Source organism: Schistocerca gregaria, chromosome 11 (genome assembly GCF_023897955.1).
Source record: "Schistocerca gregaria isolate iqSchGreg1 chromosome 11, iqSchGreg1.2, whole genome shotgun sequence".
Taxonomy (NCBI): domain Eukaryota; kingdom Metazoa; phylum Arthropoda; class Insecta; order Orthoptera; family Acrididae; genus Schistocerca; species Schistocerca gregaria.
Genome location: NC_064930.1, coordinates 60743557 through 60766934, shown reverse-complemented (window position 1 = coordinate 60766934; position 23378 = coordinate 60743557). Strand labels below are relative to the sequence as shown.

The 23378-nt window shown below is 43.5% G+C and overlaps 1 protein-coding gene across 1 annotated transcript in view; it reads left to right on the top strand.

The window, feature by feature from the left end:
- The window catches only part of LOC126295079 (uncharacterized), a 173043-nt gene that overhangs the window by 106446 nt on the left and 43219 nt on the right, over positions 1-23378 (top strand). The window contains exons 3-5 of the mRNA XM_049987326.1: positions 43-218; positions 15995-16122; positions 21592-21767. Coding sequence (XP_049843283.1) covers positions 43-218; positions 15995-16122; positions 21592-21767 — 480 coding nt within the window. The remainder of the gene's footprint in view (positions 1-42; positions 219-15994; positions 16123-21591; positions 21768-23378) is intronic.

The following is a 23378-nucleotide window of genomic DNA, read 5'->3' as shown; positions in this document are numbered from 1 at the left end:
TCTCTGTATACAGCAGTTGGTGACTCCATTTCATTTTTAAAGGTTGAACGACACGGAATGGAACGCGGAAGTGCTGGCAACGGATCATGTGAGGCATCCCATCCTCTCGGAGTTACTGGCTGCTGCTCGGCGCATCACAAGAGCCATAACTGCCAGATTTCTATGCGCCTTGCGAAATACATTATCTTTCGTTAGGTCATCGGGTTTGAATGAAACAGGTGAGTATATTAGTTTAGAAGTATGTTGTCATTAAATGAAGCGTAATTTGCTTATTAACTTATGCAAATGAGAAAATCTTTACAATAATGAAAACATAACTGATTGGCTGTTTTGAAGCTTACAACAGTGTCGTGATCAAAGTACATGGCAAACAACAAACGTCGAAGTAAATAGAAAAACAATATCCGCTGATAACCAGATTGCAGCTATGGTATGTATCTCCCTTAATGAGAATCGTGAATGTTTCAACTGGTGTCAGATAAGCTCGTGACGCAGACTACAGGCCACCTCTGCACCACCGCTAGGGCTCACCCAGGAGAGAGAAGAGGCTGACACAGCACAGTGCAGTAAAGCACACCACCCTCTGCCGTGGTAATGGCCACGTTCAGCGAGGAGCAGACGGCTAGCCAAGCTTCCTCACATCTCCAGTTAAAGTCACTCATCAGACCGTGTACAGGTATAAGACTAGGGGGGGGGGGGGGGGAGGGCTGTGGCATGGGGTTGACTGCACCGTTTTAGACACTGGTCCCACAAATTTTCTATGAGTTAGAGGTTCTATGAGAAAAAGGTTCTATTAGTAAAATGACACATTTGTTGTAGACTTAGAGAAAGAATCCAGGGTGAAAAAATAAAAGGCTCGAGGATTGCTGATGACATTGTAATTCTGTCAGACATAGCAAAAGACTTGGAATAACAGTTGAACAGCATGGACAGTGTCTTGAAAGGAGGATACAAGAAGAACATCAACAAAAGCAAAATGAGGATAGTGGAGTGTAGTCTAATTAAATCAGGCGATGCTGAGGAAATTACATTGGGAAATGAGTAGATGAGTTTTGCTATTTGGGGAGCAAAATAATTGATGTGGTAGAGGGGATGGAAAATGTAGACTGACTATGGCGAGGAAAGCATTTCCGAAGAAGTGGAATTTGTGAAGATCGAGTATAGGTTTAAGTCTCAGGAAGTCTTTTCTGAAAGTATTTGTATGTAGCGTAGCCATGTATGGAAGTGAAACATGTGTGGTAAATAGTTTAAACAAGAAGAGAATAGAAGCTTCTGAACTGTCGTGTTACAGAAGATTGCTGAAGATTAGATGGGTAGATCACGTAACTATGTGAAGAGGTACTGAATAGAATTGGGGGGAAGAGTAATTTGTGGCACAAGTTGACTAGAAGAAGGGATCGGTTGGTAGGGATCACCAATTCAGTATTGGAGGGAAGTTTGTAGGGTAAAAATTATAGAGGGAGACCGAGAGATGAATACACTATGCAGATTCAGAAAGATGCAGGCCGCAGTATGTACTGGGAGTTGAAGAAGCTTGTACAGGATAGAGTAGCGTGGAGAGCTGCATCAAACCAGTCTCAGGACTGAAGACCACAACAACAACAACAAAGGTCAGATAGTCAAGTTGCGAATCAATGCCTAATCGGTTGTCAGGCCGGAGCCATATCCACACAGCCTTGTGAACGAGGCAGTTTCCCTTGCAGGTGGCAATGTCTAAAGCACACTCAGAATGCATGTGTTGAACATGTCTGCAGGTGACGTGGTGTACACTGTGTGCAGGGCCATTTTAAGGCTCAAGCAATGAATTATGTCAGTTTGTGCATCATCTCCAACATTTCTGTATACGTGACGTATCACAATACTACCAGCCACCAGCCACCAGCCACGTGCACCAATGCATTTCACAATTAGTAAGGAATACTAACGTGGGTGAAAGTGTGCGAGCATAAGGGTGTAAGGGGGGAGGGGGCACCAAGTAATAAATCGCTTGTTTGCAAAACTTTCTTCAACCAGCCCCAGCCACATGTACACAAAATGTCTGTGTGAAGCTCCAACACATCGCCTTTTAAGACTTTTGCCAATTGTCGTTCTCATAACAGAGAACGTGCGGGGAAGTGCTGTCTGTTCCTTCTGAAATTTCTGGAGCTTTGGGGCCACCTGGTGTCCTGAGTGTAAATTTATCGACACCCGCTGACACACACGTGTTGCTGAGGGCACGAGGATCTGCCAACCCCCGTGTAACGTACACAGTGAATTGAAGGAAAGTGGGAATAGACCACATGATACAATAGCTCTCTACTTAGCACTCATATACAACCGCTCGCTCGCCGATAGATCTGCACCTACTGATTCGAAAATTGTGCAGGTCGCACCAGTGTTTGAGAAGGGTAGTAGGGGTAATCCATCGAACTACAGACCTATATCATTGACGTCGGTTTGCAGTAGGATTTTGGAGCATATACTGTATTCAAACATTATGAATCACCTCGAAGGGAACGATCTATTGACACGTAATCAGCATGGTATCAGAAAACATCGCTCTTGTGCAACGCAGCTAGCTCTTTATTAGCACGAAGTAATGGCCGCTATCAACAAGGGATCTCAAGTTGATTCCGTATTTCTAGATTTCCGGAAAGCTTTTGACACCATTCCTCACAAGCGACTTCTAATGAAGCTGCGGGCCTATGGGGTATTGTCTCAGTTGTGCGGCTGGATTCGTGATTTCCTGTTGGGAAGGTCGCAGTGCGTAGCAATAGACAGAAAATCGTTGAGTAAAACTGAAGTGATATCAGGTGTTCCCCAGGGAAGCGTCCTAGGACCTCTGCTGTTCCTGATCTATATAAATGACCTGGGTGACAATCTGAGCAGTTCTCTTTGACTGTTCGCAGATGATGCTGTAATTTACCTTCTAGTAAGGTCATCTGGAGACCAGTATCAGTTGCAAAGCGATTTAGAAAAGATTGCTGTATGGTGTGGCAGGTGGCAGTTGACGCTAAATAACGAAAAGTGTGAGTTGATCCACATGAGTTGCAAAAGAAATCCGTTGGAATTCGATTACTCGATAAATAGTATAATTCTCTAGGCTGTCAATTCAACTAAGTACCTGGGTGTTAAAATTACAAACAACTTCAGTTGGAAAGACCACATAGATAATATTGTGGGGAAGGCGAGCCAAAGGTTGCGTTTCATTGGCAGGAGACTTAGAAGTCCACTAAAGAGACAGCTTACACTACACTCGTTCGTCCTCTGTTAGAATATTGCTGCGCGGTGTGGGATCCTTACCAGGTCGGAATGACGGAGGACATCGAAAGGGTGCAAAAAAGGGCAGCTCGTTTTGTGTTATCGCGTTATAGGGGAGAGAGTGTGGCAGATATGATACACGAGTTGGGATGGAAGTCATTACAGCAAAGACGTTTTTCGTCGCGGCGAGATCTTTTTACGAACTTTCAGTCACCAACTTTCTCTTCCGAATGGGAAAATATTTTGTTGAGCCCAACCTACATAGGTAGGAATGATCATCAAAGTAAAATACGAGAAATCAGAGCTCGAACAGAAAGGTTTAGGTGTTCGTTTTTCCCACGCGCTGTTAGGGAGTGGATTGGTAGAGAGATAGTATGATTGTGGTTCGATGAGCCCTCTGCCAAGCACTTAAATGTGAATTGCAGAGTAGTCATTTAGATGTAGAACGTGGATTACAAATCGTATTGGAATTTGGCGCATTTTATTTATTTATGTATTTATTTCACTTGGTAAAATTAGAGCACTTGCTCCCTTTCTTATATCTAACCAGAAATCCTTAATGATTCAACATAATTGTAGCTGTTCAGAGAAAGAGCTAGAAATGATGGGGTGAGATTAGTAGATGAAATGGAAGGGAAAAAAACAGGTACGGAGAGGTGTGAGGAAAGCATGGCCAGTATTGACATAAAGGTGGAAATACTAGATCGCTGTTGGACAGACCGAAGACAGCTGTGATATTCCGACGGGCAGGGTAAGTTGATGATAACTGATGCTCCTTAATGGTTTCTCGAAGACAGTGATTTTGGATAAGAGGTACGTAGTTTACAGAGTGGTTTCTACTAGAGCAGTATGGGTGAAACAGAGAGAGGATTAGTGTTGTGCAAAGTTACAGCCAAGATGGCGGACACAGTCGATCAAATATTGCAGTTATGGAATGATGGTATTTTTTTATGCAGGAGGAGAGCTACTGGCGACACAAGTGAGTCAAACAGACTTATTTTTCATCTACTCTTGCCAGAAGAATGACAAATACGTACAGTTAAATGTATACATGGTCATATGACAATTATGGGTATACTCGTATGTACATAGTTTGCTAGGAATAAGTTAACGAGGTAAAGCATTTGACCAAATCTACATTCAGATAGTGTTTCTCCAAAGCTGAGCTCCAACTAGAGCATTGTCACTGGTGAACAATTGTTCTTTTTCTGAGAGGGAAAATGTAGAGGGAGGTCATATGGATGACTTCGTTCTTGACCACACTCGCAATTCTGTTTGTCTTGATGTGAAGCCTCGTCGCTTAAGTGATGGCCCTGCCGCGCTGACACTAATTCTTCTTCAGTTTATGGACCACCGAAGAGTCCAGCGTTCCTTGCAGCCAGCTGGAAGATGTTCACGAGGCTCCGTCCATTCCTGGTTCTTAGGTTTCCTCAGTGAAAGTCTTGCCTTACCTGGAGGTACTTACAAAGGCTTTGCTGTCTGGAAGTAGCTTTTCCTTCATTTCAGCCTAGGCTGTGACTGTTGGTGGCCAAAGAGTGCATGACCTTCAACATTCAGTCGTTCTTGATGAGCAACGCCATCTCAACAAGCACTTGCGAGTTGCAATAGCGGCAAGACAGTATCTCTTTTCAACAGAGTTTGGCTTTAGGCAGCCTTTGGTTAAACTGCATGCTTCATTGGAGGCAAGGTCCACAGTTTTGGCATGGGTTGACCTGTACAACACAGGGGATGCATATTCTCCAGCAGAGTAGCATAGAGTCAATGTTCTGGTTGTAAGAACATATGGTTTGGCACTCCAGTTTATGTCTTAACTTCCTCCTTATTTCTAGCACCGATTTTGTGAGTGATGTTGGAGCAGCATGTTCTAAAAGTGAAATTGAAATCCAGTGCTATTCCTAGTAAGTTCGGGATGAAAGGATCTTCTGACAGTGTTTCATTCCAAGACACATGTATTTTCCATGAAGCCTCTCTATTCCTGAGGTGAAAAAGCACAATATTTGTATTCTGATAGGTTTGGTTTTAAGTGGCGAGCCACACAGTATGTGCCAAATTCCTTCAGGGCAGTTTCAGATGTGAGTTCTACTTCTTCAGCAACTATAAAACTTCTTATGTTGGCGTGGAGTAATTAGCCATTCCTGTAAATATTGAAAAGTAGTGGCAATCCATTCCTCTAATCTATGTTTACTTTGTTGAATATCAATGTAAACTGTGCAACTACATAGTTTGGTTGGCATCGATCTGGTAAGTTTGAAGTCCTTCGTGACCTCAAACATATTCTGTAACAGTATACAGTCGGTCAAACATTGATTTCAATAGAAGCTACTTCTGTGATCTCTCAGTTTTCAAATCAATCGCAAATGTGTTGAACGCTTTTGTGGAATGTGTTGAACACTTTTGCGTGGTCTAAAGTCTACCTGGTACTGAATGAGCCGTTAGCCAAACGTCTGAATGAATTTGTTGAGTAGCACCAATTCGAAAATCTTATATACCTGGCACAGGAGAGATATTGTTCTACAGTTCCTCCATTCTCTATTGTCCTCTACAGATATGCAAACAGCTATTACATGAGCACTCATTCATGATTTTCAGATCTTGCATGACCTTAGACAGTTGCTAAAAGCTGTAGCAACCATTAATTCATAGAGCTTCCAAAAATTTTTTATTTGTTGCACCCACATACCATCCAAACCTTCACCGTTTTCTGTCATGTTAAAATTGTGCATGAATTCTGATCTTTCTACATTTTCATGTGCAGATATCTTCCACATAGGTTCCCCTTGCTTAGCCTCTTGTTTCATTTTGCCATTCATGAGAAGTTGATGGGCAATATGATTGGCTGTCACATCTGAGAGGGTCATAGTTAAATATTTGCTCAGTTTCTTTAACAGTCTCCAGGCTTTGGCACTCTGTGTCATATTCAATACTTCCATCAATTTGGTCCAACTCTCCCCCCCCCCCCTCTCACTCTCTCTCCTTTGGATGAAACTATTAAGGAAATTAGTTCATGTGTTGTTTCAATGATTTCCATGCCTCGTGGACTCTCTTCGAATAGATTGTAGTAATCTTGTAGTTGCAAGACCCTCTATGTAATATCCATGGCATCCCTGGATAATACTTACTGGAACTCTCCTTAACAGCCTGGATAAACTGGTCATGTTGTTGCTGTTGTGGTCTTCAGTCCTGAGACTGGTTTGATGCAGCTCTCCATGCTACTCTATCCTGTGCAATCTCCATCTCCCAGTACCTACTGCAACCTACATACTTCCGAATCTGCTTAGTGTATTCACCTCTTGGTCTCCCTCTACGATTTTTACCCTCCATGCTCCCCTCCAATGCTAAATTTGTGATCCCTTGATGCCTCAGGACATGTCCTACCGACCGATCCCTTCTTCTAGTCAAGTTGTGCCACAAACTTCTCTTCTCCCCAATTCTGTGCAATACCTCCTCATTGGTTACGTGATCTACCCATCTAATCTTCAGCATTCTTCTGTAGCACCACATTTCAAAAGCTTCTATTCTCTTCTTGTCCAAACTAGTTATCGTCCATGTTTCACTTCCAAATATGGCTACACTCCATACAAATTTCTCTTCTTCAGAAACGCTTTCCTTGCCATTGCCAGTCCACATTTTATATCCTCTCTACTTCGACCAACTTCAGTTATTTTGCTCCCCAAATAGCAAAACTCCTTCACTACTTTAAGTGTCTCATTGCCTAATCTAATTCCCTCAGCATCACCCAACTTAATTCGATTACATTCCATTATCCTCGTTTTGCTTTTGTTGATGTTCATCTTATATCCTCCTTTCAAGACACTGTCCATTCCGTTCAACTGCTCTTCCAAGTCCTTTGCTGTCTCTGACAGAATTACAATGTCATCGGCGAACCCCAAAGTTTTTATTTCTTCTCTGTGGATTTTAATACCTACTAGTAATTTTTTTTTTTGTTTCCTTTACTGCTTGCTCAATATACAGATTGAATAACATCAGGGAGAGGCTACAACCCTGTCTCACTCCCTTCCCAGCCACTCTTCCCTTTCATACTCCTCAACTCTTATAACTGCCATCTGCTTTCTGTACAAATTGAAAATACCCTTTCGCTCCCTCGAATTTCCCCGTGCCACCTTTAGAATTTGAAAGAGAGAATTCCAGTCAACATTTTCAAAAGCTTTCTCTAAATCTACAAATGCTAGAAACGTAGGTTTGCCTTTCCTTAATCTTTCTTCTAGGATAAGTCGTAAGGTCAGTATTGCCTCACGTGTTCAAACAATTCTACAGAATCCAAAATCATCTTCCCCGAGGTCGGCTTCCACCAGTTTTTCCATTTGTCTGTAAATAATTCGCATTAGTATTTTGCAGCTGTGACTTATTAAACTGATAGTTCAGTAATTTTCACATGTGTCAACATCTACTTTCTTTGGGATTGAAGTTTGAGGGTATTTCTCCTCTCTCGTACATCTTGCTCACCAGATGGTAGAGTTTTGTCAGAACTGGATCTCCCAAGGCTGTCAGTAGTTCTAATGGAATGTTGTCTACTCCCAGGGCCTTGTTTCGACTCAGGTCTTTCAGTGCTCTGCCAAACTATCGTATCTCCCATTTCATCTTCATCTAAATCCTCTTCCATTTCCATAATATTGTTCTCAAGTACATCGCCCTTGTATAGACCCTCTATATACTCCCTCCACCTTTCTGCTTTTCTCTCTTTGCTTAGAACTGGGTTTCCATCTGAGCTCTTGATATTCTTTTCTCCAAAGGTCTCTTTAATTTTCCTGTAGGCTGTATCTATCTTACCCCTAGTGAGATAAGACTTCACATCCTTACATTTGTCCTCTAGCCATGCCTGCTTAGCCATTTTCCACTTCCTGTCGATCCCATTTTTGAGACGTTTGTATTCCTTTTAAAGTCCTACAGTTCTGGAACTGATTTGATATTTTGGACCTCGGCGTCCAGTACAGAAGAGAATTTTTGCCAATTTGATTTGAGTGTCATAGGATTGAATTAGAACAGAGAGCACAAAAATTGGAAACTTTGCTGTTAGCTGCTACATTGCTGACATGTTTGGTTTAATGCTGCTCACACTAACTGATCAAGTAGAGTCAAAACTTTGTCACTTACCTGGAAACTAATCGATGTTGGCACCTAAGACAAAATAAGTGTCCCTTAATTTTAACCCCTCTTTTATCAAAAGAAGTTTCCTGTTTGTCAGGGAGCAACCTACTGAGAGTTCTACTTGCAAGAATATGGTAAGAAACTAGCATAAAAAAAGGACTAAATGAGAAACGTCAGAGGAAACCAGGTAGTAACAACATAAATGGAGAACGGGGTACAACTAAAGAAAGTATCACGTAAGAAGCTGCTGAAGCATTAGTAACGATGCAAAAGGAAATATTCTAAAAGGGGATTTATGCCTTTGAACGACTATATTAGCAATCTAATAAAAGACAAAAGGGGTGTGTCTAAAAGCCTTGTCATTACCTGATATTATGAATTACAGAGAGGTTTATGAAAGTAAATGTGGTGTAGGAAAGAAAGGAATGTGAAAACTTAAACATGAAAATTGACATCAATGTGTGAGTGAAACAGAACACGATACTGACGTAAGGCAAGGCAGCGAATACAAAAATGTGAATCACTTCAGTCAACGAGAAGCATACACTTTACAAATACACTCCTGGAAATTGAAATAGGAACACCGTGAATTCATTGTCCCAGGAAGGGGAAACTTTATTGACACATTCCTGGGGTCAGATACATCACATGATCACACTGACAGAACCACAGGCACATAGACACAGGCAACAGAGCATGCACAATGTCGGCACTAGTACAGTGTATATCCACCTTTCGCAGCAATGCAGGCTGCTGTTCTCCCATGGAGACGATCGTAGAGATGCTGGATGTAGTCCTGTGGAACGGCTTGCCATGCCATTTCCACCTGGCGCCTCAGTTGGACCAGCGTTCGTGCTGGACGTGCAGACCGCGTGAGACGACACTTCATCCAGTCTCAAACATGCTCAGTGGGGGACAGATCCGGAGATCTTGCTGGCCAGGGTAGTTGACTTACACCTTCTAGAGCACGTTGGGTGGAACGGGATACATGCGGACGTGCATTGTCCTGTTGGAACAGCAAGTTCCCTTGCCGGTCTAGGAATGGTAGAACGATGGGTTCGATGACGGTTTGGATGTACCATGCACTATTCAGTGTCCCCTCGATGATCACCAGAGGTGTACGGCCAGTATAGGAGATCGCTCCCCACACCATGATGCCGGGTGTTGGCCCTGTGTGCCTCGGTCGTATGCAGTCCTGATTGTGGCGCTCACCTGCACGGCGCCAAACACGCATACGACCATTATTGGCACCAAGGCAGAAGCGACTCTCATCGCTGAAGACGACACGTCTCCATTCGTCCCTCCATTCACGCCTGTCGCGACACCACTGGAGGCGGGCTGCACGATGTTGGGGCGTGAGCGGAAGACGGCCTAACGGTGTGCGGGACCGTAGCCCAGCTTCATGGAGACGGTTCCGAATGGTCCTCGCCGATACCCCAGGAGCAACAGTGTCCCTAAATTGCTGGGAAGTGGCGGTGCGGTCCCCTACGGCACTGCGTGGTATCCTGCGGTCTTGGCGTGCATCCGTGCGTCGCTGCGGTCCGGTCCCAGGTCGACGGGCACGTGCACCTTCCGCCGACCACTGGCGACAACATCGATGTACTGTGGAGACCTCACGCCCCACGTGTTGAGCAATTCGGCGGTACGTCCACCCGGCCTCCCGCATGCCCACTATACGTCCTCATTCAAAGTCCGTCAACTGCACATACGGTCACGTCCACGCTGTCGCGGCATGCTACCAGTGTTAAAGACTGCGATGGAGCTCCGTATGCCACGGCAAACTGGCTGACACTGACGGCGGCGGTGCACAAATGCTGCGCAGCTAGCGCCATTCGACGGCCAACACCGCGGTTCCTGGTGTGTCCGCTGTGCCGTGCGTGTGATCATTGCTTGTACAGCCCTCTCGCAGTGTCCGGAGCAAGTATGGTGGGTCTGACACACCGGTGTCAATGTGCTCTTTTTTTCATTTCCAGGAGTGTATATGTAATTCTGAATGGTTAAAATACTTTGGATATTTATGGACTGATAATGAAGAATAACCCAAAATAAACACCAACACCAGTGACTCTAGATTCGATTACAATAGAACTGCAAAATGTGGTCCAAGGAACAATTAACAAAAATTTACTTATATGAAACAGGAGCTGATTAAATATGCAACTAACGAACTAAAGTATAGACTTTTAAATTTTATTTGCTGGTTGAGCAGACATGTGACAGAAAAATGAAATGAAGCTTTGGTATGCCCTATGTACAAGTAAGGTGACAAATCGTAAATTAGCGAGGAATAAGTCTGCTAAATTTGTGTTACAGACTGTACGTCCAACTTATGTCTAATGATAGGATAATTAAAGCCGCAATGGAGTACAAATCAAAAGGAAAGAGAAATGTCAAAAGTCTCTTAAAAGGATGGTCTGAATGATTCCGATGCAGAACAGACCATGGTGATCATTGGTGTCTGGATACAGCTGACTACACCTTACCTGGAGAATGTTGTGCACACTGTTACTCTCCAAATTGAGGTCATTTTAGGAGAGCAAGAGGTGACTAATTCTTTGTGCAGAGTGCTTGCACTAGGCAGGTGAGGGTTTTATGTCCACCTCTTACATCAAAGCAGGAATACTGAGATATGTGTATTAAATTTCCTGCGTGCACACAATATTAATGATGGAAAATTATTAACGTCCTGAGACAGGACAGAGGGAAGTTAAAGGGTTTGGGGTCAGGCTGCAATTTAGGAGAGGTGAGGAGAAAACGCAGGAAGACAGATTCCCAGTGGAGGCAGGCTGATTATATGAATTCGGATTTGCACGCCGGAGTATCTAGACGCCGAATTAAAACATCTGAAGCACGCTTTTGAGAAAAATGGTTACTCAAAGAAAGATGTAAGCAGAATCTGCACCCAAACAACAGAAAGCCTAAGGACAAGCCCGAAAAACGATGGAAGAGTACAGTCTCTCTCCCTTTTATAAAGAAAGTAACGGATCAGATTGGAAAGATTTTAAGTAAACATGATATTAGACCTGTTTTTAGAGCAACGAAGAAAATTTTTCATGTTCTCCGGTCTGTAAAAGATAAACGCCAACCTCTATCAGCCAGTGGCGTATAGAAAATTCTGTGTACATGTGGTAAAGTTTATATTGGAACAACGAAGATAAGCGTAAATACACGGTTAAAAGAACACAGAAGTCTTTGCCGATTAGGGAAAACAGACAAATCGGCTGTAGCAGAACACGCTTTTCAGTCAGGAAATCATCAAGTGAAGTTTTCCGAAACAGACATTTTATCTTCGACGACTAACTATTACCCACAGCATTGTAGAGAAGCAATTGAAATATATAAACATAGGGGTAATTTTAATCGGAAAGAAGAGACCATGAAACTTAGTGATATTTGGACAGTAGCACTACAGAATTGCTAGACAGTTTTACCTGTGACGAGATTGCGATCGATAGTTAAGTTTTATCTCTGACAAAGATTATCTCTGCATATCACGTGTAACTCTGGCCACGCCTACTTTCTACGATATATAAGTCGCTCTCAGACGTCCGACCCGTCAGTCGGCAAGACTCACCGGAGGAGAAACACCCCTCTGAAGATGTCCACCGCAGCTCTGGACGAAACGTTAGGAGCTGAAGAGTTTCATGGACAACGACCTTACATCCCAGAAGGTTTACCAGAAGACTATGTCTGTGATTTACTATCTTGCTCGTGATGGCCTTAAGTGTAACAGTGTAGAAAGAAACAGGTCTATGTACTTATAAAAAAAGTAGGACACCTTACTTTTGGGACTACCCTCGTGTGTATATCAAAGTTTGTTGAGGTGTTCATCAAATGACAGGCATTACCAGGTATACCGGTATGAAATGAGCTTTAGGATACAAACGTGTCGATAGGAAACATTTGTTGTGAACGAGCCTTTTTTTTTTTGGTTGGTATGACATCTGTCAAAGATATTTAGTATACATCAAGCCATGGAACAAACAACATCATATCTTTTCATCGTGTTAACAATGTCGAATTTTGTACCAGAAAGTGACGATTTGCGGAAAGCATTAATTTTTTATTTTCATTTGAAAAAAAAGTGCTGCAGAGTCGCATCTAATGCTTGTTGAGGCATACAGTGATCATGTTCTATCAGAAGCAACATGCATAAGATGGTTTCAATGGTTCAGAAATAATGATTTTCATGTAAGAAATGAAGAACGTGGAAGACCACCAAAAAAGTTTGACGACGCCGAATTGCAAGCAATATTGCATGAAGATGGTAGGCTGACCTCTCAAATGGCTCTGAGCGCTATGGGACTCAACATCTGAGGTCATCAGTCCCCTAGAACTACTTAAACCAAACTAACCTAAGGACATCACACACATCCATGCCCGAGGCAGGATTCGAACCTGCGACTGTAGCGGTCACGCGGTTCCAGACTGCAGCGCCTAGAACCGCACGGCCACACCGGCCGGCATGATAGGTTGAGTCAAAAGAAAATGGCAGCAATGCTAAATGTTGTGCAAGAAACAATTTCTGACCATTTGAAAGCTAGGGGAAAGATCCGAAAGTGTGGAAAATGGGTGCCACATTAACTGAATGAAAGACAGATGGAAAACCGAAAAACCATTTGTCAAATTTTGCTTCAAAAACATGAAAGAAAAACAATTTTGCTTTGAATAGTTACTAGCGATGAGAAATGGATTTATTTTAAGAATCCTAAATGAGAAAAATCGTGGGTTAATCCCGGATAACCATCAACATCGACTGCAAAACCAGATCGATTCGGCCAGAAGACAATTCTCTGTGTTTGGTGGGATCAGAAAGGTGTGGTGTATCACGAGCTTCTAAAACCCTGTGAAATTGTGAATACTAATCGCTACAGACAACAAATGACCAATTTTAACTATGCATTGATAAAAAAAAAAGAACAGAATGGGCCAGAACACATGGCAAAGTAATATTTTTACACGACGCCTGCACACAATGCAAAACTGGTTCAGAGTACAATCAAAACACTGGGCTGGGAGCTGCTACCCCACCTGCAATATTCACCAGACTTGGCCCCTTCCGACTACCATTTTTTTCCATAAATGGGACACGCATTGGCTGAGGAACACTTAGATTCCTATGAAGAAGTCGAAAGTTGGGTGTCTGATTGGTTTGCTTCAAAAGACAAACATTTCTATTGACATGGTGTCCACAAATTGCCAGAAAGGTGGTCAAAATGTATAGAAAGCAATGGTCAGTACTTTGAATAAAATGTTTTTACTTTTCAATTCAAAATTAGTGTATCATTAAAAAAACGCTCATTTCATACCGGAACACCTGGTAAACAATCAAAGTTTCATTTAATTCAGAAGCTATGTACATCATCATAAACGATTTCAGAAGGTCGTCTTGAAAAATTTCTTCTGATACTTGATACGTGGTGTGTCAGTTCATGGAGGGTGCTGTCTGGAGGCTGCTATACATCTTCCTATCATCTCCCAGACATGCTCTACCGTTGACAGATCTTGGAACAGGGCTGGCCACTCATCGATCCATATGATCCTCAGCATTATGGTGTGTGAGGTTGTGCATTAGTCTGCTGGAATATCCCTACTGGTACCACGGGTGTGAATGGTTTGACAAAAGTGTTTAAAAGTCTTAGCATGTACTGTCGACTGTTCAGTCCGCATTCAACAGTTAGCAAATCATTCCTCTTGCCAATCCAGCAGCTCTTCACACTGTGATTTCATTAGTTGTAGAGGTATGCATTGCTAGCATCACTGCTTCCCTTGACCATTGACCGGCACGAAGCAGCATCGACCTGACCACCACAGAGAGAAGTGATATCAACTGCTGAACAGTGCAGAATGCCTCTCCTTGCTGCAGTTGGCTCCAATTTTGCCACACACAAATACAGTGCCGGTGGTAACCGACGCAGGGCAAATCCACGTCTCCACTTGGCTTGTATTAACCTCTTCCCGACTGCCAGTGTTCTCCATGCCACATTCCTGTCCTGAGCCCATCTCCTTGCCACACTTAGAGCAGGCACTGCTCTGCAGCCAGCTGTCTGTGCCGTCTGTCAGTACGGTCTTCTCTTCTCATATCTTGCAAACCACGGGTGAAGGGTATCAGACGGATGCCATATTCCTTCACTTCCGGAAAGCGTTTGACTCGGTGCCCCACTGCAGACTCCTGACTAAGGTACGAGCATTTGGGATTGGTTTCCAAGTATGTGAGTGGCTCGAAGACTTCTTAAGTAATATAACCCAGTACGTTGTCCTCGATGGTGAGTGGTCATCGGAGGTGAGGGTATCATCTGGAGTGCCCCAGGGAACTGTGGTAGGTCCGCTGTTATTTTCTGTCTACGTAAATGATATTTTGGATAGGGTGGATAGCAATGCATGGCTGTTTGCTGATGATGCTGTGGTGTACGGGAAGGTGTCGTCGTTGAGTGACTGTAGGAGGATACGAGATGACTCGGACAGCATTTGTGATTGGTGTAAAGAATGGCAGCTAACTCTAAATGTAGATAAATGTAAATTAATGTAGATGAAGAGGAAAAAGAATCCCGTAATGTTTGAATACTCCATTAGTAGTGTAGCGCTTGACACAGTCACGTCGATTAAATATTTGGGCGTAACGCTGCAGAGCGATATGAAGTGGGACAAGCATGTAATGGCAGTTGTGGGGAAGGCGGATGGTCGTCTTTGGTTCATTGGTAGAATTTTGGGAAGATGTGGTTCATCTGTAAAGGAGACCGCGTATAAAACTCTAATATGACCTATTCTCGAGTACTGCTCGAGCGTTTGGGATTCCTATCAGGTCGGATTGAGGGAGGACATAGAAGCAATTCAGAGGCAGGCTGCTAGATTTGTTACTGGTAGGTTTGATCATCACACGAGTGTTACGGAAATGCTTCAGGAACTCGTGTGGGAGTCTCTGGAGGAAAGGAGGCATTCTTTTCGTGAATCGCTACTGAGGAAGCTTAGAGAACCAGCATTTGAGACTGACTGCAGTACAATTTTACTGCCGCCAACTTACAGTTCGCGGAAAGACCACAACGATAAGATGAGAGAGATTAGGGCTCGTACAGAGGCATAAAGGCAGTCATTTTTCCCTCGTTCTGTTTGGGAGTGGAACAGGGAGAGAAGATGCTAGTTGTGGTACGAGGTACCCTCCGCCACGCACCGCATGGTGCACTGCCGAGTATGTATGTAGATGTAGATGAGTCCCTCGTGCCAAAGACCTGACCTTTGCCAGAGGCAGAAACACCCTCGACTCATCGTACAATGTTATGATCTTCTCTGAATACTAGTGGTGTGGCCTGAATAGTTCCAGTAGCGTACGAAAACCACAACAGCTAGTGCACTCACACCATTCTCCATCCGTAGGAATGTCTTTTTTGTGTACAGAAAATACAGACGCGTGGGGATGAAATTTTGATCGACGTATGCCGGCGAGTTAAAAATGCTAGAGTGCGAGTTTGGTACTGTTCGATCGACGTGCCCCTGCTGTTGACTCCAACCATTAGTGGCAGCGTATATTCTTCTAGTTTGAAAAAGTGTGTTATACGTGCATACACCCTGTAAGCTGGGGTGAAGGCAGAAAGTGAAAACTGAGCTCCCGCAGAAATCTGGTCACTAGTAAGTCACCTGTCTTTTCGTCCAGAACTCCAGGCCGAGGTGGCGGCCTACCTGGAACGCCTCTCCAGCTACTGGCGGGACTCGGCGCAGCTGCTGGCGCTCAGCGTGGAGAACCTCTCGCAGCTGTTGGTCCCCCTCGCATTTGAACACTCGGTGAGTGGCATTTTATTTATTTATTTATTTTTTCATCTTTTCGGGCATGTCATGTGTAAGAGGTGTGAGAGATTGTCAGGAAAAGCCGCACCTGAGCGCCAGGTCCCGGCACCTGTTTCCCGGTTCAGCTGGCCCACGCTGGCACCACCACTGCCTCCCTCTCGGACTCCCACCGAGGCTCCTGAACCAGCTCACCTCCACGTCTGTCATCTTTGTGGGGTCTCTAGACAAAGGGTGCAAGTTAACAACAGATTAGGATTGGGAACATAGTCGAAAGTATCCTTTTTTTGTACATTCCCAGGATTTCTTTAACACATTTGGGAAACCTTTTGCTTAACATCATGCTTTAGAAGTCTGAGCCTCTTGACTACATACTCATATTTCGTGGGGGCAGGTCTAGATTCTCACTTTGAATAAAACGTTACAGGCTATTATGTCATTGTCAAATTGATTTCACCTTAAAACTCAGAGCTCCTTGACGCAGAATTAAAACACCTTACTAATGCATTGCTCAAGAATGGTTATTCGTTCGCTGCGGTGGAAAGAGAGTATTAAGATCACGGTGCAGAAATCGTAGCGATGCTCAAGTGCCAGTGAATTCAAAAGTTTTCCTGCCATTCATTAACGGCGTTACTGACCGCATAGCGAAAATCCTGAAAAAGCAGAACGTTGCCGTAATCTACACCAGTGACATCAAAAGTTTTCCTCTCATTCATTAACGGTGTTACTGACCGCAGAGCGAAAATCTTGAAAAAGTGGAACGTAATCTACACTCCCGCACGGAAGATACAAGATCACCCAAAATTGGTCTCCAACGGCTGTAAAATGCTGAAATGTATAGGGTGCCATGTAGTTGTGGCGAGGAGTATGTGGGTACTACAAAAGAACGGCCAAAAACTGACTAGAAGAGAACAAAGGCAGTTACAGCAGAGGGTATACTGATAGATCAGCAGTTGAGGAACATGTTTTACGGCCAGGAGACCACCACATCCGCTTTGATGGGACTCAAGTAGTGGTGGCAACCATAAATGGATAACATGAAAGGCTATACAGGGGGGCCATAGAGATTGTAAAAGCCCTAGGAATTTCAGTAAGAAGGAGGAGGGCATGAAACTCAATGACATCTGGATTCTGGCGCCGGAGAAAACGTGTACCAGTCTTCAACTATGGGATGATGGTAGCAGTGGGCGACAGAAGTCGACAACAGCCAATTATGCACGTGCACTCAAAACAGGTGATGTCACGCCATTTCACGGAAGCAGAATTTCGCTGTAGTGAGTAGCGAGCCAAGGTGTGAATCACTGATGATCAAAGCAGCTACAGTTCCCCTTGAAAATGTCCTCTGCAGATGGGGACAAAACGCTGAGTTTTAAGGTGGCATCCCTTCAACCGTGGCATAACAGTCTGGAACATTTTATTAATTGTGACATCTTCAGGTGTGAAAGGTTACATTTTACAGGTCCAGATGCTGCTACATCATATTTTATCTCACCATCTCAGAATTTCCTTATGCGTTATTTGCAAGGGAGTGGAAAGGAGGAAAGTGCTGAGAGATTACCTAGCTGGTGTAATACTTTACGAGACGAATATACACTCCTGGAAATGGAAAAAAGAACACATTGACACCGGTGTGTCAGACCCACCATACTTGCTCCGGACGCTGCGAGAGGGCTGTACAAGCAATCATCACACGCATGGCACAGTGGACACACCAGGAACCGCGGTGTTGGCCGTCGATGGCACATTTGTGCACCGCCGCCGTCAGTGTCAGCCAGTTTGCCGTGGCATACGGAGCTCCATCTCAGTCTTTAACACTGGTAGCATGCCGCGACAGCATGGACGTGAACCGTATGTGCAGTTGACGGACTTTGAGCGAGGGCATATAGTGGGCATGCGGGAGGCCGGGTGGACGTACCGCCGAATTGCTCAACACGTGGGGCGTGAGGTCTCTACAGTACATCGATGTTGTCGCCAGTGGTCGGCGGAAGGTGCACGTGCCCGTCGACCTGGGACCGGACCGCAGCGACGCACGGATGCATGCCAAGACCGTAGGATCCTACGCAGTGCCGTAGGGGACCGCACCGCCACTTCCCAGCAAATTAGGGACACTGTTGCTCCTGGGGTATCGGCGAGGACCATTGGCAACCGTCTTCATGAAGCTGGGCTACGGTCCCGCACACCGTTAGGCCGTCTTCCGCTCACGCCCCAACATCGTGCAGCCCGCCTCCAGTGGTGTCGCGACAGGCGTGAATGGAGGGACGAATGGAGACGTGTCGTCTTCAGCGATGAGAGTCGCTTCTGCCTCGGTGCCAATGATGGTCGTATGCGTGTTTGGCGCCGTGCAGGTGAGCGCCACAATCAGGACTGCATACGACCGAGGCACACAGGGCCAACACCCGGCATCCTGGTGTGGGGAGCGATCTCCTACACTGGCCGTACACCTCTGGTGATCGTCGAGAGGACACTGAATAGTGCATGGTACATCCAAACCGTCATCGAACCCATCGTTCTACCATTCCTAGACCGGAAAGGGAACTTAATGTTCCAACAGGACAATGCACGTCCGCGTGTATCCCGTGCCACCCAACGTGCTCTAGAAGGTGTAAGTCAACTACCCTGGCCAGCAAGATCTCCGGATCTGTCCCCCATTGAGCATGTTTGGGACTGGATGAAGCGTCGTCTCACGCGGTCTGCACGTCCAGCACGAACGCTGGTCCAACTGAGGCGCCAGGTGGAAATGGCATGGCAAGCCGTTCCACAGGACTACATCCAGCATCGCTATGATCGTCTCCATGGGAGAACAGCAGCCTGCATTGCTGCGAAAGGTGGATATACACTGTACTAGTGCCGACATTGTGCATGCTCTGTTGCCTGTGTCTATGTGCCTGTGGTTCTGTGAGTGTGATCATGTGATGTATCTGACCCCAGGAATGTGTCAATAAAGTTTCCCCTTCCTGGGACAATTTATTCACGGTGTTCTTATTTCAATTTCCAGGAGTGTATTTTTGTGCGCTGCTATATGCTGTAAAGAACATTCTTGTAGACCACAGCTCTGACAAGTTTACGTAATTTAATGTAAATTCAGCTGCTATTTGAAACACAAGGCACCGTCATGGCTTTTTCTTTTTTAGTTTAACTGCCAACAAATAGCCTAAATTTATTAAATACACCTGACTTATGGGTAGCGGACGTTCTATTGATATTAACCCTAGGATGCATGGTGCCAAAAACACACATGAGTGCATATGCTGTGCCTCCAAGGCCATGCCCTAATTTAAAATATTCCCCTTTTCATATAATCATTCTTTCGAGTTAAATTTATTTCTGTCAAATTTATTGTCATATTGAAAGGTTCCTTAGATACAGTAACAGGATCTGGTGGGCCTGATTAACATTTTATTAATTTAAAAAAAACTCTAAGAGTAAATTTTTATTAGTTACATCCATTTACAAACAACATGTGCCACGAGTAATGAGTATGATGGGCAAATATCTCTTAGGCGCACTCTAATGTAGTGGTGTGGACATGTTGGGAATGTGGGTCTCACGGGGAGCGTGCAAGGGATAAGTCTCTGCAGGCGCACTATCCTCTGCCCTCAGTGGCTCAGATGGATAGAGCGTCTGCAATGTAAGCAGGAGATCCCAGGTTTGGGTCCCGGTTGGGGCACACATTTTCAACATGTCCCCAATGCAGTACATCAATGCCTGTTTGCAGCTAAGGTGTCCATTTAATTATCATTTCAAATTTCTAAATCTTCTTTATCGATTTACCAAAAACTTGAATTTTATCATTCAGGCACACTTTTATCCTAAATGACTGAAGTTAAACTTATAAAATTTGGTACAGACATTTAGAATGACATTCTCTGCCTCCCTTGCCTACTGTTTCCTGAAAAATCTATAATGTGATGATGATGTCAGTGATATTTGATCTACATTTTTAAATATTTTTGTTGTAGTAAAATAAATTACTTGTATTTTTCACAGATCAGCATCAGGGAATGAAATTGGAGGCATAAAACACTCGTGAATGTGGTCTGTATTCTGACTCTTTATCCAAGCTGTGCAGTCAGTGGTTCCAAAGAAAATGGTACCACAGTGAAATAGAGCTCCGTTTTTTATATTATCAAAGATATTGTTTTCAGTAACAGAATAGGGTAATCCCAAAAGTAAGGTCTCCTATTATTTTATAAGTACATAGACCTGTTTATTTCTACAATGGTTTACATCAGTTTACAGCTTGGACATTTAGCTATTTTTCGACATAATCACCATTTCTGTCGATGCTCTTTTGTAGACGCTGTGTCAGTTTTTGTATGCCCATGTCATACCAGTTCGCTGCGATGCTGTTCAGAAAGTTATGGGCCTCTTCTTTCTCCTCTTCATCAGAGCTGAATCACTTTCTGGCCAAATGTTCTTTTAACCTAGGGAACAGGTGATAGTCACTGAGCACCAAGTCAGGACTTTAGGGCGGGTGGGGGATTACGTTCCATAGAAACTGTTGCAGCAGAGCAACGGTTTGCCGAGCGATGTGTGGGCGAGTATGTGTTGTGGAGAATGTGTACGCCCTTGCTCAACATTCCTCTTCTCCGGTTCTGAATTGCCCGTTTGAGTTTTTCAGAGTCTCACAGTACCTGTCAGCGTCAATTGTGTTCCTAGCGATTCAGCTCCGGCGACGAGGTGAAAGAAGAGGTTCGTAACTTTCTGAACAGCATGGCGGCGGGATGGTATGACATGGGCTTACAAAAACTGCCACAGCGTCTACAGAAATGCATCGACAGAAATGGTGATTATGTCGAAAAACAGCTATATGTTCAAGCTGTAAACTGATGCAAACCATTGTAGAAGTAAACAGGTCTATTTACTTACAATAAAAATAGGAGCCTTTACTTTTGGGATTACCCTCGTATAGTAAATATCTCAATGATTTTTTGGTAAGTGCTTTGACTAATGACCCTAATCGTGTGTAAGAATTTTGAGCTATCTCTCATTTGTAGATCAATTGCACTATGAGAGTGAAGATAATGCTAAAAATGCAACCCATTCAGGGGCATGTCCCCTTTAGTGCTGTTGTAGGGAGAGAAGTGTTTATGTTCGATAAGACATTGCTACACACTTGCTATGTGTATGTGTTGTAATAACTGCACAAAATTTAAAGTGTACTAATGCAGCGACAATAAATGTTGTGTAACAGCGGTAGCTGTAAGTGTTAAGTTAAGAATACCTGCTGTTTGCCGCGCAATCCGAGGCGCCTTGCCACGGTTCGTCCACAGGAGGTTTCGGTCCTCCCTTGGGCGTGGGTGTGTGTGTCTTGTCCTTAGTGCAAATTAGTTTAAGTTAAATTAAATACTGTGTAAGCTTTGCGACAGATTACCTCAGCAGTTTGGTCCCATAGGAACCTACCAAAAATTTTTCCTGCTGTTTGTGAATATCATGAAAGTAATCTGAACTATTTTCTGTGTGTCTCAGGGTCATCGCGCAAATGATCAGCAGCTCCATGTATGGGTTAAGCACATGGAGCGTGTGAGAGAGATGCTACTCACCAAGTTAAGTGGCTGGGTGCGCGATGTGAGGTCACTGAGCGAGCAGATACCGAACTACAAGGTGGAAGAAGACCAAAAGTATCCTGGGAAGTATATACTCAGGTATAAGCCCGTGTGCTTTCAAACTCTTGTCGAGCTCATTACGTTTTACTTTCTCACTGGAAAGTATTGTTTAGTATTATAAAAGCTACTTAGTTCGTTTAATTCAGGTTGGAGTAGAAAAATGTGACTTATGGGTCAAAGTGAAGCAGATATTACAATAGCTGCTCATGGCAAAGTGCTGGAATTACGTATACTTTTCAGTTCTTTGGTTGGCCCTTTCTCTTAAGAATATGTCACATATTACGCAGCAGATGAGCAAAGCAAACCTTTACAGTAAACAGTGTTACTACTTTGACTACAGGAAATACAGATGCTGCTAGTTACTACATAAGATTTCTCAATTTGTGGTAACACTTGAAGTTGGGAAAAAATGTGGTACCTGACACTAAATCTGGGCATGACGTCACCACAGTGCTACGGTGCAAAACTAGGCAACTAAGCGCACACGGCTGAAAAAACTCTGGATGTGCTGTAACTGTGGTTTAACATGTTTTTTTTCCATTTTTGGGAAATACTATTTTTGACAATGTTATAATGATTTGAAAATGGGCCCCAAAATAGTCATTGAGTGAATAAAAAAATTAAATTTGCAATTTTTGACTGTTTTATTTCTTTGTATTGTTTCTGCTTTCTGTTCAGTGAATTTTTCTGTCATTCAGTTTGTATTTTTGTCACTCGTAAATAGTTCTTAAAATAAAGCTGTTGAAGTAATAGTGCTAAATACTGTAAAATTAGCCCAGTAATATAGTATTTCAATATTATAGATAGGGCAAAATATATGTTTACAGGGGTTTTAGTGAAAAGAAATAAAATAGGTTAGTTGTTGTTTTATTGGGAATAGAGAAGGTTAGCTATAAGTTGGGTTGAGTATGATTGTTTAAAATTGTATTAAAGTAATAAATTGAATCAAAACACCTTAGAGTAAAAGATTACTGTGTAGCTAGGTACAGTCTGATGTAATTACATTTTTCGTGAGACTTAGGAGTCTCAATATTATCTTCAATAACGACACAAGTTGAAGAAATGAATTACGATTAGTACCACAGTGTGGACTTAAACCCAGGCTTCCTGCTCACTACACCATTGTGCTAACCATTACACCACCACAGCAGTGTCTCAAGCAACATGTAATCCCAACAGATACATAGATCACCTATGCCTGAGGTACAGGCTGGGGTGCTATTCCAATAACAGAGAGCCTCTGCAATATTGAGGACTGAAGAAAGGAAAAATGGGGTAGCACTGTACTAGGGTACTGCGTAGAGGTGCGTGCGTCGACCTGCTACGGTGTTGTAATGGTTAGAACATCTGCCTTGTAGGTAGGAGACGTGCTTCAAGTCCTGGCCCTGTCCCAAATTTTAATTCATTTCTTCAGCTTCTATCATTACCTAAGTACAATACTTTTTTTCTTAATTTTATGGCGTTACTTCTCCACATGTTTGGAGAATAAGGATCCAAATGGCTTCACGGTAAATGATGACAGCCAAAACAGTTGCAGGATAAAGATTTATTAAAATTTTTGACCACAGTTTCGGTCTATCTAAATATACCTTCATCATAAGTAAAATACACTAAAATCACATCCTGCAATGGAGATTCATAAAACAATTG